This window comes from Aspergillus melleus (genome assembly GCF_016097325.1).
Source record: "Aspergillus melleus strain CBS 546.65 chromosome Unknown contig4, whole genome shotgun sequence".
Classification (NCBI taxonomy): Eukaryota; Fungi; Ascomycota; class Eurotiomycetes; order Eurotiales; family Aspergillaceae; genus Aspergillus; species Aspergillus melleus.
Window position 1 is genome coordinate 4,193,092 of NW_025763373.1, and position 18,383 is coordinate 4,211,474.

The following is an 18,383-nucleotide window of genomic DNA, read 5'->3' on the forward strand; positions in this document are numbered from 1 at the left end:
TCAAGAGCTCTATCGCGATTCACGTACAACCCCTGATCGAGGAAAAGCGACGATTCGAGATACTGAAGGTGCTGAAGGAGCAATACGAGCCGACGGAGGACGAGATGGAAGAGAAGGCCCTGAGGCAGTATAAAGCAGTCATTAAGAGATCTCCACGGAAAGGCAAGATCAACGCATGGATTGAGGATTTTGACCACGCTTACCTCGCGATCAAACGGCTCAATATGAGCGAGAGCCAAGATAAGCACGTACAGAAGGACTTCCTTCGATCGATTGAAGCCGTGGATCCTCTATATTCAAGATTGCACTACTCCAATATTCGCAACACCACTTACCGCAACTTGCTGAGCAATTTCCGCACTTATTTTGCTAACAGCGGCCGAGATGACGATTCAGCAGTAGCGCATAATTTCGCCACGTTTAACGGTCAAAGCGATAAACCAGCAGACGCCGAAAAGCCTCAAGATGCAGGGAAGAAAGGGGAAGGATCATCTCCCTACTGCGTATGCGGACTAAGGCATCGTATGGATAAATGTTGGCAGCTTCATCCCGTTCTACGGCCACCGAATTGGAAGCCGAATAGCAGAGCAATGAAAAAGATCAAGGACTTTGCCGCAGGATCATCAACACAAGCCCAAATGGTCAGATCGATCATTGAAAAGAACTGGAAGCAAGGCGATAAAAGACCTCAAGAATATCACGTCATGGCCCTTTCATTCAGTGCCTCGCTAGACATCCCGCTTAAAAACTGCTTCATTATTGACACCGGTTCTTGTACGCATGTATGCAACGAGATATCGAGATTCGAAGAGCTTAATCAATCAAGCAGAGGACAACTTCACGCTGGGGATTCAACTATCGAGATCCAAGGATTCGGAAAAGTCAGGATACGGCCAAATTGCGGAAGAGAGAAAGGGGATAAAGAAATCATCCTTACCAACGTCGCCTTCGTTCCAGGCCTCCATACAAACATCCTAAGCGCGCAGAAGCTTAAGCAAGCCGACTACGACTTCAATATGGCCCGCAACACGATCTCACGAAACGGCAGAATTGTATTCCGAGTAGAGGAGCACTCATCAGGATTGTGGATTATTGAGAAGAAGAAAAGCACTCACTACGGCTTCGCGATGATCAAACCAGATCGCGATCCACGCAGATCAGCAAGAGCTCACGTTCTGAAGGGAAACATCGACTTGTGGCACCGCCGCATGACTCATCTGAATTGGGATGCGCTTCGTCACTTATCTGAAGCCGCTCAAGGTGTCCAAATTGACCATTTTCGAGCAAAACAACACGATGATCCGAAATGCGAGATATGCAAGATGTCCGAGGTTCCGAGACAGATCTCGAGGCGGCCCATGATGACAGCCAAAGTGCCGCTTCAACGCGTACACTTTGATCTCATACAAATGAAGCCTGCATTGAATGGTGATCAGTGGATTTCACATTTTTATGACGAGAATTCACGCTTCCACAACGTCTACACCCACCGCTTGAAAAACGGCTGCGTAGGAGCCTTTAATACCTTCATTCGACAGATGCAACGTCTCGTTAAAACGAAGATCATCTTCTTTAAAAGCGATCGCGAACAAACCCTTGGTAATGCGGTCAAGCATGAAGAAGAGCTTGAAGGAATCATTCACGAATACTCCGTGGTTGATACGCCTGAGCAAAATGACGCTGCAGAACGTGCAGGAGCTATTCTCATACTCAAAGGAAGGAAGGTGATGATTGAGGCTAAGTTGCCTCGAGATCTCTGGCCATGGGTCATGGGAGGAGTAGCGAATATCGCTAATCGCACCTCTACTGAAGCTTTGAATTGGAAAACGCCATATGAGATGATTACAGGCGAAAAGCCAGACATCTCAGCGTTCCGTGTAATCGGCTGTGTTGCATATACGAGACAGGACCAACCGCTAAGCGATAAAATGGCCCCCCGCGCGTATAGAGGCATCCTCCTTGGCTTTGTGGTCTCGAATATCTGGCATATATGGAACCTGAAAAGACAACGTGTTGAGGAAGCGAGAGATGTCGTATTTGACGAGACACGATCCTATGATCCCACACAACCGTTTCTTGAAGACCTGAAGACCTGCTTAGCGAGGCATCTCCAGAGCCACCCACAGAGGTGCTGGACTTACCGAAAGGCGAAGGGATCTTCCTCGACGAAGAGACTAATCACATTGAAATAGGAGAACCTCCACAAGCTGCAGAGAATCAGGAATCAGAAGAAGCTCAAACCGGTGAAATCGATAGAAGTCAGGAAAGCCAGAGGGTAGATCAGACCTCTTGTCACGGTAACCCCGTGCAACCGAGCGCTCTACCAACACCTGAATCAACACCTGAGCCACATACTGAAGCTCACGAAGAAATCGATTCAAGCCGTGGCCGCACTGAAGCAATTCCTGGAAGATTCCCGGAAGATCCTACACCCGAAAGGCTGAATCAAACGCCGCAACGCTCAGTGGCCCCTCCACGAGACAAATCACCGTCCGGATTCTTGCAGGATTCGCTGCAGAGCTCGATACTTGAAGCAGAGAGCTTATGAGCTTCACCTGCATCATCCGCTCAACTCCACGAGTCAGAGAGTGATCACGATTCACACAACTCATCGAGATCAGGGGGTGGAAGACGTAAAGGAAGAGGTCTTACCGATGACGGAACTCGGGAAGAGAATATACTGCATACAAAGCGAAGACCAAGGCCTATTCGAAAGGATCCAGACTTCTACTACAGCAACGCGATTACCGATTTCTATATTCCCGATCTCTATATCGCTCAAAAGGCTTTCTCAATGGCTATAGAGCTCGCAGAAAGAGAGAGAAGACACTGGCACCGCAACGAGCTTCCCCCTCCACCAAATTCCTATGCAGAAATACTGCAACACCCGCTTAAGAACGAATTCTTGCATGCTGCGCAGATCGAAGTAGGAAATCTCAAGGCAAAAGACTGTTTCACCCTCGTTGATCAAGAGGAAGCTCGCGATTCACAGGTTCTTCCGTTGAAATGGGTATTTACATACAAATTCGATGAAAATGGCAATTTCATAAAAGCGAAAGGACGGATCTGTGTAAGAGGAGACCTTGAAAAGGATACTATTATTAATAATTTCGCGGTAACAGCATCTGCGAGAGTGTTTCGAGCCACCATGGCATTGGTAGCTGCCTTTGACCTCGATACGGACCAGAAAGACGCCGTGAACACCTTCCTAAACGCCCTGCTCGAAGAAGCCGTATACACAAGATCGCCAGAGGGATTCCATACAAAGAGAAAGATATGGAAGTTTAGGAAAGCGCTATATGAATTGCGGAAATCGCCACGCCTTTGGCAGCAAGCCCTCTCCACTACACTGCTCAAGTTTGGCCTCCATCCCGTACCTGAAGAGCAGTGCCTCTTCGTGAATCGATATATGATCGTATTAGTCTACGTTGACGATATTATCATTATCAATCTACCTACCGCCGAAGCCCGAGAAGCCGCAAGACGATTCAAGGAAGCCCTCGCGGAGGAATACGAGCTGCGTGACATGGGAGAAGTGGGCTGGTTTCTCGGAGTCAGGATCATTCGAGATAGAGCTCGCAAGAAGCTCTGGCTTTGCCAAGATGCATATCTCGAGAATATCGCCGTGAAATTCCATTTGAATGATCTCACAAAATGGCCGAATATACTGCATTCAACCTCGCTTAACCTCGATCCCTACGAAGGCCAGGCAACAGAGGCAAAGATCAAGGAATACTCGATAAAGATAGGGTCAAGCCAGTACCCCGCAATGATCACACGACCTGATATTGCACACATGGTGAGCCGCTTATCTGAAGCGCTCAATAACCCGTCAGCAGATCATATTCGCGCTGCAGATCGAATTATCGCTTATCTCTACGTCACACGGTTTCATGCAATCGAATACTCTGCCGAAACAGACGATCAAGAGGTCGCAATCATCGCTTCAGATGCAGCTTTCGGAGATCGGCCAGACCGCCGGAGCTCTGCAGGGTTCCTAATGAAGCTCTATAACGGGTCCGTGGAATGGAAAGCGAACAAGCAACGAGCCGTGACAACCTCCACAACCGAAGCTGAATTCCTCGTTTTATCTGAAGCCGCCAAGGCAGTATATTGGTGGAGGAGGGTCTTCAACACCATGGGCTTCAATTCCCAACACGAAATGATCGTTTCTTGTGATAATCAACAAACCGTCCGATTGGTCAACTCCGAGGACGTAGAGCAACGTTCTAAGCTCCGCCACGTTGATATACACCGTTCATGGCTTCGCCAGGAAGCTCAGAAAGGTGATCTATACGTACGGTGGATCCCTACCGATCGAATGATTGCAGACGGGCTCACGAAGCCCCTCCCGGCTCAAAACCACCACAAATTCATGAAGATGTTGAATCTCGTCGATATCAAGGACCTCATTATGGCTCAAGAAGGGAGATAATGGCCCTACGCAAGGCGCTGAGGGGGTGTGTGGCCGCGGAACTGACTAAGCAATTACTTCATCACCTTGCTTAACCGATTAAGCAATCGATCAATATTGATCGTACGATTATAGAGCTTGAATCGTATGATCAAGCTCTTTTATTGCATATCTGAAGCCCCTGAAATTGCATAAATATGGCTTCTTTTTGCAGTAGATTAGAATGAATCAAGACCTTCAATCGTTTCATATGATCATATAAGCTCGGCGTATTAATCAGCTCTTTGCCAAGACCATTTCTGCCACAGTAGTTTACCGTACTTGATCACCTGACGCACGCCCCCACCTGACGCACGAATTTTACCTCAACACCCATATAGAAATGAAGCTCTACAACCACACACATTCAGTATTATATAGAGATTTTTAGAAGATCGAATAAACGCAGTATAATGAAGCCATTTACAACATTTTTATTGCCGAAAGCGCTCAGGGAGGCGGATCTGCCTACCGCGGCGATTGAGCGTTGGGAGGACCTTATCAACAACCTCAGGTCCTGCAGCAGCTCTATCACTCGATTTCTTTGCCTTTGGAGTTGCAGGGGCCTTATTCTTGTCTGTTTAAGCGATATTGAAGTCATTTTGAAGCTGTATATCAGCTTGCTTAGCGAGCTGATCATTCCGCTTTTTCTGCTTTCTTGCCTCTGCCTCACGAACCCGCGTTTCTCGATTTGAAGCGCGGATTCGTTTACGCTCTTCAATTAAAAGCCTTTGATCTTGCTTCTCTCGCTGCTTACGAAGTCTTTCCTTTTCTTTTGAAGCCTTAACGATCTGTACAGTCTCATCTCTTTCTGCTTGAAGGTCACGAGCTTGCTGAATCTTCTTAGGAGAGTAAAACACCGCGTAGCCGTCTTCAGGGGCTCGTAATTCAGATAAAAGAGATTTATCTCGCTGACGCTTCTTTTTTTTTTGAAGAAGGGCCTCTTCAAGGCCCTGGCAGTGTAGTTTTAAGATGACATTCTCTGTAGAGAGGTGATGCATCGTAGAACTCAACTTTTTTGTCTTTTGATTGTATAAGTCAACAACTGCGTGTTTAAGAAGCCTCTCAATCTTCCTCCAATCCTCTGCACCAAGCACTGAGCGAGATGACTCACTAGAGGACGGCCGATTATTGTCATTCTGATTGAATCGTGATAGAACGATATCAGGATTCAACGGCCAAACGCCTATCGATTTCCACGAAAAAGCGATATTCTCATTAGATAAAGCGCTCTCCCATGACGGCCAAAAGAGGCGAAAGAAATCTCTTTTCGTAATATGACAAAAACCTTGGGATTCATGAAGAAATCGTTCCAATCTCTCGCTATACGCTGTAGAGAGAAGCCCGAAGATTCCAACGTCAAGTGGTTGGAGCGAATGCATAGAATGAGGCGGATAGATCATTAGAAGGATCTTATTTGTCTCACAGTATTCGAAAAACTTCATATTAACATAAGATCCGTGGCTGTCAAGAATAAGAAGTCTTCAACGCCGTCTCGCTTTCGTTTTTGTCTCTCGATCGAATACATCTCGTAGTCATGTGTATTCTAGTCCGTCATTCATCCATTCTGAAGATGAGAATGTAAAGAAGCAAGAATGAAGAGAAGGATCGAAATCCTGCAATTAAGAATTTTGAAGCTTTGAAGAAGCTGCTTGATATATAAGATCCAGAGATAGCGAGATCTCATCTGCGCAAATACAGGCGAGCGTTGTAATCCATTTTCGATTTCCATTCTGAAGCCGTTGTTTCATTCCATTCTTCTCGTATAATGATTTAAAGAAGATTCTCTTCGCTTTACTAAGCATTCCGATTAAGAAGTCTTTCTTGTTCATATTGTAGATATCTTTCTGTTGTATATCGTATTCCGAAATTTTGTGAGTCAAAAGTTCAAAATATAATGCGTAATTCAACGCAGAATTAGCCTTTTTTCGAAAAGAATCGATTCTAGTTGTATAACGAGAAATAAGATCATTATTATATCGTTTTATAAAGCGGCTCGGCCACTGTTTTTCAGGACGATTACTAGAGATCTCGTGAACTAGATTTCGCAGCATTTTAAATGATATATAAAGGCCTTTCTCGCTCAATCGATTGATATTAGAAATAAGCACTTTCGCTTGTTGATCATTAAGCAATCGTTGGTCCTGGTATTGCTCATCTTTGGAATGCTGAACGCCGCGGAATCTTCTTGATAGCGTTGACCTATGAATTCCATACTTTTTCGCAATAAAAGTAAGAGTAGGTCTATCTTCAAGCTTCAGGGAGTTTAATTCTGCAATCGCCTCGTCAATAGGAGCCATATTGATGAAGATATTGAGGTTTAAAGATATTCAAAATATCGGTGTAGAATGGATTTTCGTGCGTCAGGTGGGGGCGTGCGTCAGGTGATCAAGTACGGTAGTGCACATGTGACCCACAGCGGGCCTCACTTGGCCAGTCAGCGGTCATCCCCTTTCCTCAATTAAAGGATCTACACCTCTGCAGTTCCATCATCGAGGGCGAATCGATACCCATCAGTTCTGTAAGTAGCCGTTTAACCCTTGTTTCAGGGATGATACTGACATAATCTGGCACATGCAGCAGCATATCAAGCCCGGACATGGTTACCAGAGGCCAGCTCAAGGCCTCGAAGGCCAAGGTGGACCAGGTGATACATGGTCGCGTGACTAAACAACAGACGACTCGTCTGTCTGGTACAGTATCTTCGTGTTGCATACAGCTGGCATAGCTGATGGAATCAGCACATCCTGTCTCTCCATCTGGGCCTGTGGATGAGGAAGTCGTCTGTGGAGAGCCCCCCGCATGGGCAGAGGTTTGCTTTCTGATATGCGACCGGGATGAAAGATTATTAATGGTTCCCCAAGACCCGACCAGCACTGTGTGACACCATCCCATGGTTCAACTCTCTTCAAGGGGGTGTCTATCACACTGGTAAAATATGCCGCGGGTTCCTCATCGATCAGGATAGTGGTATCCGCTCGTACCTTGATGACGAGATAGCTATTACGAGAGTGTAAGTGCATAAGCTGCATATCCTACCATTGATACACTCTTGATTCATCATGGTCCTGACCAAATCAGGGGCGGTGGTTGTCATAAAGATGCCGACGGAAGCCTGATTCTTGACCGGAACCAGACCGCAGACAATGCACAAGTGAGAAGTGTCCTCAACAGCATGGAAAAATGTATTGCGGTTGGCATGGTCATTGGTGAGTTATAATACATCTCCTTGTCAAGAAGCCTTGCTGAATTGATTATAGGAGATCGTAATAACCTGCTCAAAGCGAAGGTCCCCCACAGGTATAACGTGATGGATCTTTTCCGCATCACAAATGTGTGGTGGGAGGATTTCGGGGGCAAGTCAGGAGCTAAGTTGCGCCTGGAGAAAATCGATATATCAAGCAAGAGTTGGTGGGCAACAAAAGACTCCCCAGACCGGCTTCCCTTTCACGAGCGCAATTGCGCCACCGAGCCCAAAAAAGACCAGTGTTTTTCGTGCGGAGATATCAGCCCACAGGTATATAACCAGGGTTGGATGTGTCTGAACCAGGATTGCAAGCAATTCTGGACACTGAACCAGAAGAAAGCACCGAGGAAACTCGACTTTGATGCAGGTTTCCTGAATTTCCGCACCCCACCAACCTCCAACGCCAACAGTCATTACGCGCTGGTCCAAAGCTTCTCCTCATTCCTTGAAGAGTACAGCGAAGATGATACTTACTCGCGCTCTTCATGGAAAGGTATCGTATGCCCTTCTTGCTCGAAATGTGTATCTCGCACGTATTGGGGCGGTTGGAAATGTGCCGATGATCTTGCACCTCCAACGAAGTCATTAGAATCTGTCTGTGCTTTTGAGCACATGGTTTCCATGCGCCCAATTCCTTTGGGGTATGTCATAGGCGAAGCCGCCAGACCACCTATTCCACCAGTACCCAGTGTGGCTGTAGCAATTGATACCTCCTCGGTCTACCCGTTTGAGATACGCACATATACGATGCCAAATGGAGTTGGCTCAGTTACTCATTTTGTCGCAAGCGCTGTTTCCAACAGTAAACCACATGGCCCGGACTGTATGTTTGAGCAACTGCAATTGGGCGATTTCGGGCTGAGGCGTTATCCATTGCAGCAAAGTGTTGGTGAGTTACTTGGTGCGCCCCACGACTTGTATTGTTACTGATTGTTTTGCTCTCACACTCTAGTTGCAGGAACGCATACTGCCCACTTTGCCGCCAATTATGTGAGTAGAGGCCTTGTTCAAGGTGGCTTGACCTATATTGACGAATGTCTAGGGAATGCCATACAAATATGTCGTTTCTGTGGCGTCTAAGGCGTTCAACGAAGCCCCCCAGGTGATTTTACAGGCCTTGGGCCGTCTGACGTGGGCAACGGAAAAAGCGCTTGGCTCTGACTACCTTCCTCCAAACGAACTACTCGCCCTTGGTTACTTCGAAGCAATGAAGATTGGGGTAGGCAAGACTTGTAGAGGATGGACATACACGCTTACAGGTTTTAGTATCACGATGATGGCGAAATATCGCTCGGTCCTACAATTGCTACACTGTCGTTGGGTGGTCCGTCCGAGATGAAGATCCGGATGAAAGAGAAATGGTTTCATGGACAGACTAAATCCGGTAAACTGCTAGCTTATGATCCGGTACTTGATGGATGTGAATTCAGGACCGAACGACAGGACTTGAAGGATGAATTCGAAGACGGGGAATTGTCGATAGACGATTATGATCACTTACGCAGGGAAGTCTTCAAAAGGAGCCAGCATAGAGAAGCTCGAGCATGTGTGACACTGCGCCTTCGCCATGGGGATATTGTGGTGATGAATGGAGAAAGTTTTCAGAAATTCTACGAGGCATGACAGGAGCTTATCCGTTCAGTTGTTAAATACTGACGATTCAAAGCACAAGGTTACGCCGTCCGATAAACTTCGCTTTGCTTTGACGGCTCGATATGTCAAGCCAGATGAGCTCACGCCAGAGGAACTGAAGAAGGGAGAATTTACCCTGACAGGTAATCAGATATATACTGGGGAATGACGACGATATTGGGCTTTTTCAATCCCATCTTCCTACTGCTTCGTTACCAATTTGTTTGATTTCAAAAGTGCTTCTCGATTCTTTATTCTTATGATGATTACAAAAGCTTTCTGTTATTCATATGTTTTTTTTTTTTTTTTTTTTTTTTTTTTTTGCGCTCGCTTTATTGCGTTCTGCAGGAGTTCGCATCGTTGATATCGAACTGCTTGCTATTTGATGGCTTATACTCTCAGATGACATTATTTCGCGGTTTGAATTTTCGAGGGATACGGATGAGAATGAGGGCTAATGGATTTCTTATTTATGACTTTCACAATGACTTTTCTTTCCAATGACGTTACAGAGTCGGATTGGGCTAACTGGCTCAACTAATATCTATTGCTATCTGCGACTCTAGCGTGCCTCACTGACAAACAGGAATCATTCAATAATTGTCGTGAACTGGCTTGGGTAAAATTACCTAGCTATATACACATGACAACTTCTAGATATGGAGCCTGACAAAGACACAGACAAGGCAAGTCACAACCATCTCCAATCACAACCTCTGTAACTCTAATGCTTAACAGCCTAACCTACCTAGTGACTTCCATGACGGTGCCCACCATTCGTTCCTTTGACCCATCCCTGGTGCATAGGCGGCGCCACTACATGAACTTCTCCTTCCTCAGATCCAAGATCAAGGGGAGACCACCCATTCCCAAGCTTTGAAAGGATCTCAGGGGGAATTGCCTGGGATTGATCCTGGGTTTGTTCCTGCTCTCTGCTCTGACCAGATTCCTGAGACAGACCGGATCCTCCAACAGGCCACAAAGTCCATCCGTTTCCAATGCCGTTTGGAGTAGAGGCTGGGATAGTGCTGGTGACGGTCACGACATTGGGAACAGTGCCGGTGCCGGTGCCAGAGCCAGAGCCAGAGCCAGAGCCAGAGCCAGATCCAGAGCCGGTGTTAGTTCCGGTGCCAGAGCTCGAGTCGTCGCCCGTCAGAGAGCCATCGGTTCCCTGATCCCAGGGGAGGGTGATTGTCGATCCATCATTGCCCGATCCGGAACCACCGGTACCAGGAGTCGTGGTTCCGTCGTCACTGCCATCACAGTTCAAGAACACAGCTAGATATTGATTAGCGACTTCCATAGATTTACACTAACAAGCAAAGAGAGCATACCAGAGGCATAGTACGCGAAAGAATCCGCGTTGTTCTTCGCCTGCGCGGTGCTCAACTGCAGCACACTGTCGTATCCATACGCAACGTCCTCCGTGCCGGGGTCATACACGCTCGTAGCGTGGGAGAATTCATGCAGAGAAATGGCAGCCTGGTCGAGGTAGTTGCAGGTGTCGGACACCTCGGTCGACTCGTAGTATCCTTGGCAGTTAACAACACGGTCTTCGGTGGGATACGTCACCGCCGCGATGTTTGCACCACAAGAATCCTGAGCAGAGGCTTGGCAGTAGTAGGTCAAGACACCCTTGGTGGTCGCTTCTTTGGCGATAGCATCCAAACGATCCGCGACCTCGGTGCGGTCTGACTGCGAAGTCGACTTGAAGAACTTCTCAAAGAGAGAGGAGGTACCGTTCCTCGCGTCCTCGGCACCAGCGGTGGCCATCTTGGCCGCGCGCTCGAGAGCCTTCTTCACCAGTGTGTTGTACTCGCCGCTGCAAGACTCGAGAGTCGAGCGGGTTGACAGATCCTTTTTGATAGTTTCGGGTGCTTCAAAACTGATCTCATTGGACTTGAAGGGCGCGATAGAGAACTTCTTGGGGTTGCTGGCCCGAGTGTATTCCAGCGTTCCGTCGGCGATGGCCGAGTATTTTGCGCCAGGAGAGAGATCATGCGAGTTGGCGATGTCGAAGATCGACTCGATGGTCTGGTTCGGGGCAAGATGCACAAAGCCATCGGGAGTAAGGTGGGTGTTGATGTAGGTGACCTCGGCACCATTGAAGATGGGGTTCTCCTCTGAACGCATGTATTAGACAGGCCTACAGCTGAGACGTGGTGAGTGGATAACTTACTCTCTCCAGACACGACCACCTTCTTCGTCGGATGATCGTTATCCAGGATACTTCCACTCTTGATGAACCGGAGACCCTCGTTCCCCACGTTCGTGACATGCGCGCGGACAGTCGAGTTGCCGAGGGAGTACAACTTCACGTCAACGAGTCCTTGGCCCTGATCCTCATTGCTACCGACCTGCGGCGCAGCGTCCGAGACCTGTCTCGGGAAGAAGATCGGCTTACCAGCAGCCAATGTAAGGAGAGAAAAGAGTTGGAAGAAACGGATAGCCATGATGGCAAAGGAACGACAGATATGAAAAGAACGAACCAAAAGGAACAAAGAAAGAAAATGACGGAGGGAAGGTAATGGATGACTAGCATGGTAAAAAAAGAAAGAAAACGATGGGAGATATTATTCTTACTTATAGCCCATCCCCTCACGACTGACTGGAGATGTATAGGAACTGTCATTATTGATCGATACTACCCTACTCTGCGGCATGTTTCATGTTCAGAAAGAGAGGGAGATAAAGTCAGGGATCCTAGCTGTTGTGGATCTGATATGGCACCAACGCCAGGGTCTCGTCCAACAGCCCAAGTCTAAAGGGTGGGTCTCGGCGATGCAAAACGGGGCCACGGGGGATATCGACGTGATTGCAGGATTCCGCCGCATTTCCATGTGAAGACTGAAGACCTGAAGGGGCGATCGAGAAGTGCACTTGACTGGTCCTTCTCCAGTGCTTGGAAAGCGTCAAATTGATTACAAGGCTTAGGTCTAGATCGGAGCCCACAAGGGGCGTTCCAACTGTATGGGGAGCGACAGCACTCAACCATGGAAAACAATGGGATTTGAGACTCGCATTGTCCAGGCTGCGATGCTTTGTGATGCGTCTTTGGCCCTTTCGTGCGAAATCGACAAAGAAAAGACCTCATTCGCCTTGTGCGTTGATACATAGGTACCCATTGCTTCACGATGAATGGTTGCTACCTTGCCTGACCCTTAAAGAGGGGAGTCCACAACCCACAGCTCCTCTGCAGGCTGCTGACCGAGAAAATCCCCTCATCGGCGGATCCCGACCACTAATCGCACGACAATCATAAAAAGAATTGATCAAACACGAAACTAGACTCTAAGGACATATTAAGGACTCGAGAAAGTGGACCGCGGGAAAGAAGGTGTTACGTCTTGGCGTGTCAGAAGTCAGAACGCAAAACCCTACGTCCGCCATACTCCGTCGACACCCAAGCATCTAGTTACAACGGGGACGGAGGAGAAGCAGAATAAAGGCAAGGCTGTCAATCTATCATCTTGACTGCCTAGAATTAGCAGTGTCAGCCACAAACTTAAATCCAGACTACGAGAGATCGTTCGGGAAATTGTGACCAACAATATATGCAGTCGGCCACTGAATGCTTCAAATGGTACGCTCTTCTCATCACTCCACTGTTAAGATCTGCTCGCTGTCTGTTTTTTGTTCGGTCCATCAGAATTGAAGCTCTGGATCCCGCGCGCGGATACGAACCTTGGCACTCGTCTAGATAGGAAACGGACCATTCCTGTCTATCTCTAAGCGCCCTCTGAACCGGTGCATGGCGGCGTATATATCTTTCACTTTCCCCTCTCTCAATAGGCTTTGGAGGAGGTCCAGGACTTCCACAGGAGTTGTGCGCTGTATGAGGCTCATCCGACGAACCCTGCAAGTGCTTGGATGTTTGGGACCAACTCCGAGGCATGAATTGAGAATCCTAGGTCACTGCCCTGTGACCCTTTTGTGGGGATGAATCCAGAAAAAATTATAGACTCCACTGCAGACGGCTGCAATGTAACGCCACGCCGGACAGGTACACATTAGCGCCAGGAAGAATCATTCGGCCGATGTTGTGGTCAGCTGATAATTACCTAACTTCAAGGCCGATTCATTCCTAGCCATTCAGTAACTCCTCGACATCCTCCCCAGTCACGAGAAACTAAGTTCCACTTTCTACACAATCCCCAACCCTCGGCTACCATCATCCAGCCCTTAGACAGAATAATTTGTAGAATAATTCAACACAACGCTTCACGGAAGAACACAAGTTAACGACGACATGAGTGAACTTCCTGAAGAACCGACTCGCCACGAAGAGAGAGAGTTAAAATGGAAAATGGCATACACAGCTCGCATGCGACGGATAGTCCCCGGCCTCGTCCTCGGAAACGTCGAGGCATCACATAATCGGGAAATGCTTCTCGAACACCACATCACCGCCGTCGTCTCTTTGACAGATGCTCGATGGGTATGGTGGAACTCCTCGACCAGAAACGCAGGAATCCCCGAACATCGTCATAAATGGATCCAATGTGTTGATTCGTCGACGCAAGACCTTCTGTGTCATATGAGTGATATCTGCGACTTCATCGACGAGATGGCATTTCCTGCTCTTTCCCCATTATCTCAACTATCTGTCGAGCATGGCCACCAAACGAATGATGAGCCAAACTATGAACCGCCAGAGGCTGTACTGGTTCATTTTGATCTGGGAATCTCCCGCTCGCCAACCGTCATCATTGCGTATCTCATGCGTAAACTTGCTATGAAACAAGCAGATGTAATGGAATTCGTCCAATCAAAACAGAAAGTCAAACCGAGTGCGAATCTCACGCGTCAAATTCAGGTTTGGGAGGAGACGAGATACGAAGTCTGGGAGGACGAATATAGGACTGTTCCGAAAGCACCGTATAAAGCATTCTTGGAACATCGGGCTGCTGTTCTGAAGAGTAAGGGACTTACTGGTGATGAGCCGCTTGCGCCGCTTGCGCCGCTGAGTTTGGTATGACGGGGTAAAACTAAGGACCTTGTAGAGCTGCATAGTGTAGTACTAGACATGACCGGTGCAATAAACATGTTCGATATCCAGCAGTGCTAGTTAGTTGTCTAAACCGGCAGTGATACACATCTGTTGTCGGCTTGGCGGCGCTTCGTGGGGCGTTTATGAAGCCGGATAATGTCTTGGCAGCGTGTGGAGTAATTAGCCGTTGAGGACTTGTTTTGTTGATCATTGGTTGGTTTTAAATGAAAGGATTCGGTTCTTTGAATTTTGTATCGTACAATGAGGGACACGCGAATGGCTGTGGAAAGTTGTTTGAAATTGTGATGATAATATGTGAGGGATTGGATACCGGGACTGGGGCTTATTTCGCTAGGTGGTCAATAGGATCGGGAGAATATGCTAGATGAAGATTGCCGACCAAAGTAAAGAAGAGCTGGAGGGGATTTAGTTGCGCCTAATATCCTGGTGTCGGACTTCCAAGCAGAAGGCAGGTAGAGGAGCAGACGTTGAATTTGTCAATAATCGCAAGATAAAACTGGGTGTGATGTTAAGTGAAGACCTATATCTTTGGATATTCTGGGACGGTTCGTGAACTATAAAGCTTTGCGTAAGAGGCAAGACAAGAATACAAGAATACAGCAAAGAAGAAGCAAACCGCTGGCAAAACTTCCTCGGGGCGAATGATTACTTTCAAAAAGATCGCAAATGTTATGTCTTCTGATGCAGTTCCCCCCAGACTGTAGCTTGTCCGTGATTAGATAGAAGGGAAAGCTTGTACTTTAGTAAAGTACTAGTTAATAGTCGGGCACTTGATCATCCACCAAACGTTGCCTCGCTACGGGGTAGTAGACAAATGGAGGGAGAATTCCGCCACTTAGTGTATTCGAGCCCCTCTACCAAAGGAAGAAGCTGAGGCCCGGTCGAAGAATTATTCACTGTTGACAAGAGGAGTCAGATACTGACTCACTTAGTTGGAGGCAAAAAATATGCATAGCCATCTACTTGGACATGCGCGAAAGCAGCCTCGAAAAGAATGATATAGCCAAACAGGCATGGAAGAATAATTAGAAAGTCCCATGAACTTACTGTAATTATGCAGACATTGAATTGATGATTGATTGAAGGCCTTGTATGGACAACCTGCTGATTTGCATTTTGTTATCCTAGAAAGGCAATGAAGACTAGAAAAAAGGTTAGACATGGGGTTATGCAAGGGGTCGAAGTATAGCAGTATGAAAGATCCATGAATTGTTTTGGCAAGCAAGTCCTTCTCAGAAAGTAGCTCACTATCGCTGATTATTGGTTTCGGCTGTTATCTTCACGCCCCATTAGGATCGACACGCCACCAACGAAGCCGACAGGATATCTCCAATTCTTGGCGACGGCACCTAGGGCGATGGGCCTCCTTCAAGAATGTTACCCTCGGCTTCGTTGATAAGAATTTAGATCCTCTTCTACGATCGGAATGTAACCCTGCCAATCACCCCCACGAAATGCAACCGTCTGCAGCTTTATGCGGAGAAGCGTTGTTGACGCTTTTCTGCAACTATTTAAAACTCCCACTTTGTCCACTCTAATACCATCCCAGTCACTCATCATGCGGTTTTCTATTTTTTATTCGTTATTTGCAGTCTCTTCGGCTTTGCAAACCCTTCCGCCTGTTCAATGGGCCAGCACTGGCGGTGGATCTTTTGACATTACTGCTATTGAGCGGAACATCTACATCAGCAATGATTTTGCTTCGCATCGTGATCAAGATGGCTTGACGCTCATTCCCCCATCGGCTCTTGAGTTCGCACATACATTTCGCGATGATCTCGAGGAAGTGACTGGCTCCTCTTGGGAGGTCCATCCTGTGGATTCGCTGCCTCCAGACTGCCCAGGAATCTTCCTCGACGCTGTGGCAAAGAGCCGGCAGAATGAATTTATCTACGAAAATGGCAATCCCACCGAAGAAGGCTACGAGCTAGACATTCAAAACAATCGAGTTGTGATCCTTGGATCAGGTTCCCAAGGAATGTGGTGGGGAACGCGAACATTCCTGCAAGAATTACTTCTCGCAAAGGCAAACAAGCGCCCCATTGCATCGGGTCGAGTTATTGATGCGCCTTCATTCTCGACAAGAGGGTTTATGCTGGACGCAGGGAGAAAATGGTATTCTCCGTCTTACCTGAAGGAGCTGTGCACATATGCCTCATTCTTTAAGATGTCGGAGTTCCACTACCATACTAGCGACAATGCGCCGCTGAGTCGCGGTCATAATGAGACGTGGAGCGATGTCTACGCACAGTTTGCTCTGCGTCCTGAAAGTCTAGAACTGCAGGGAATCGTGCAGCGACAGAATGAAACGCTGACACGAGAGGACTTTGAAGATCTACAGAGCCATTGTGCCCAGCGTGGTGTGACTGTTATCCCGGAGATCGAAGCGCCAGGTCATTGCCTCTTCGTTACGAAGTGGAAACCGGAGTTGGCGCTTGAGGATAAGAAGGACTTGCTGAATCTCTCTCATCCAGATACCATTCCGTTGGTGAAATCTATCTGGGCAGAGTTTCTTCCCTGGTTCCAGACAAAGGAAGTACACATTGGCGCAGACGAATACGATTCGACCCTCGCGGATGTTTACATCGACTTTGTGAATGAAATGGCACAGTTTATCGACGAAGAGGCTGGAAAGAAGGTCCGCATCTGGGGAACCTACGAACCGTCCGAGAACCGGACGATCTCCAAGGACATCATAATCCAGCACTGGCAGTACGGACAGTCGGATCCCATTGAACTAGCAAACGAAGGCTACGAGACAATTAACTCAGAAGACTGGTGGGCATATATGTCTTTGAAAAACGACCACATGCCGATCTTCCCAGCACCGTATCCGCAATTCTTCAACAACACGCGGGTGCTGAATTTTGGCGGCGTGGACGGCTGGCAGTGGAACCCGTCTCTCTTCAATCCATTCAATGTCACCGAGCAGCCGAGCCAGAAGCCCGTCAAAGGAGCTATACTTGCAGCATGGAACGACAATGGACCTGACGCGACCACTCAGTTGGAATCTTACTATGCCATCCGCAACGGCATTCCGACAGTTGGGTCGCGCTCATGGTCTGGAAACCGCGGCCCTCGACTCGACAAATCCAGTCTTTCGACGTCAATGTCCATCTTGACATCTAATGCTGTTGCTCAGAACCTCGACCGTCAATTGCCACCAGCCAAGAACAGTACCGGCTCGTTATTAACTTGGGCCGCACCTTCCACTTCCAACCGAACCAACAAGACTCGCATCGGCCACGGCAGCAAAGGCATGAACTATACCCTCGACCTTTCCGTAACCGGCCCATTCACACTCTCCTCCACAGACGCCTCACTGAGCCTGTCCCCCAATGGAAGTCTAACGTTCACTTCCGACGGCTGGCCCTACCCACTCCGTTCTATTGACGAAACCGACGGCTTTGACGAGGGCTATCCGGGTCGAATCTGGACGAACGAAACATCATCGACACATGAGGAGGTCAAGGTGCCGTTGAAGACGAAACTTACGATTCGTACGGACATGATTGGAGGAAGTCGCGTGTGGGTGGATGGGGAGTTCAAGGGACGGTTCGAAGTTTTTGTGTTTGGAGGCAAGAATACGTTGTTTTCGTGGAGTCAGATGGCATTGGTAGCGCCGTTGGAGTGGGTAGAAGGGGGTATCAAGAGGTTGGAGCTTAGAGGATTTGATGGACAGCATTGATCACTTCTCCTCACGGGTTCACTGTGTGAATAGGCAGAAAAATGGGTTGAAACATTACTCGAGTATTTAACAAGAAAATGTTTGCAGCAAATGTTTGCAGCAAGTGTTAAAACCTGGGTTACCAGACTTCAACCACAGATGTAAACACGCACTTACCTGCATGTTTTGAAGATTAGTAGTGTGGAATGAGAGGGAAGAAGAAGATCTTTAGAGAGCCCTGAATGGGCGGAAATGCCTAGGATCAAGTCCGCCACTGGCAATACCCTAACAGGTGAACACACGAAGGAGATGGAGCGGAGATAAAGACCATAGAGAATGAGATAGATACGTAGCACATGCGTGGTGTCTGGCA

At 47.8% G+C, this 18,383-nt stretch overlaps 4 protein-coding genes across 4 annotated transcripts; 3 read left to right on the forward strand and 1 right to left on the reverse strand.

The window, feature by feature from the left end:
- Window positions 1-6,851: 6,851 nt before the first annotated feature.
- On the forward strand, window positions 6,852-9,602 carry LDX57_008221 (uncharacterized protein). Its single transcript, XM_046089943.1, has 8 exons — window positions 6,852-7,146; window positions 7,195-7,265; window positions 7,318-7,466; window positions 7,535-7,662; window positions 7,714-8,589; window positions 8,653-8,690; window positions 8,743-9,317; window positions 9,367-9,602. Exons 1-7 carry the CDS (start codon window positions 7,053-7,055, stop codon window positions 9,037-9,039), a joined length of 1,653 nt encoding a protein of 550 aa, XP_045945915.1. The 5' UTR covers window positions 6,852-7,052; the 3' UTR covers window positions 9,040-9,317; window positions 9,367-9,602.
- Window positions 9,603-10,080: 478 nt separating this feature from the next.
- On the reverse strand, window positions 10,081-11,785 carry LDX57_008222 (uncharacterized protein; the record flags this gene model as incomplete). The annotated part of the gene is made up of 3 exons (XM_046089944.1): window positions 10,081-10,610; window positions 10,667-11,455; window positions 11,512-11,785. 3 exons carry the CDS (start codon window positions 11,783-11,785, stop codon window positions 10,081-10,083), a joined length of 1,593 nt encoding a protein of 530 aa, XP_045945916.1.
- Window positions 11,786-13,581: 1,796 nt separating this feature from the next.
- Window positions 13,582-14,310, forward strand: LDX57_008223 (uncharacterized protein; the record flags this gene model as incomplete). Its single annotated transcript, XM_046089945.1, has 1 exon — window positions 13,582-14,310. The coding sequence occupies one exon, from the start codon at window positions 13,582-13,584 to the stop codon at window positions 14,308-14,310; it is 729 nt and encodes a 242-aa protein (XP_045945917.1).
- A 1,591-nt stretch (window positions 14,311-15,901) lies between these two features.
- On the forward strand, window positions 15,902-18,031 carry LDX57_008224 (beta-N-acetylhexosaminidase; the record flags this gene model as incomplete). Its single annotated transcript, XM_046089946.1, has 1 exon — window positions 15,902-18,031. The coding sequence occupies one exon, from the start codon at window positions 15,902-15,904 to the stop codon at window positions 18,029-18,031; it is 2,130 nt and encodes a 709-aa protein (XP_045945918.1).
- Window positions 18,032-18,383: the final 352 nt, after the last annotated feature.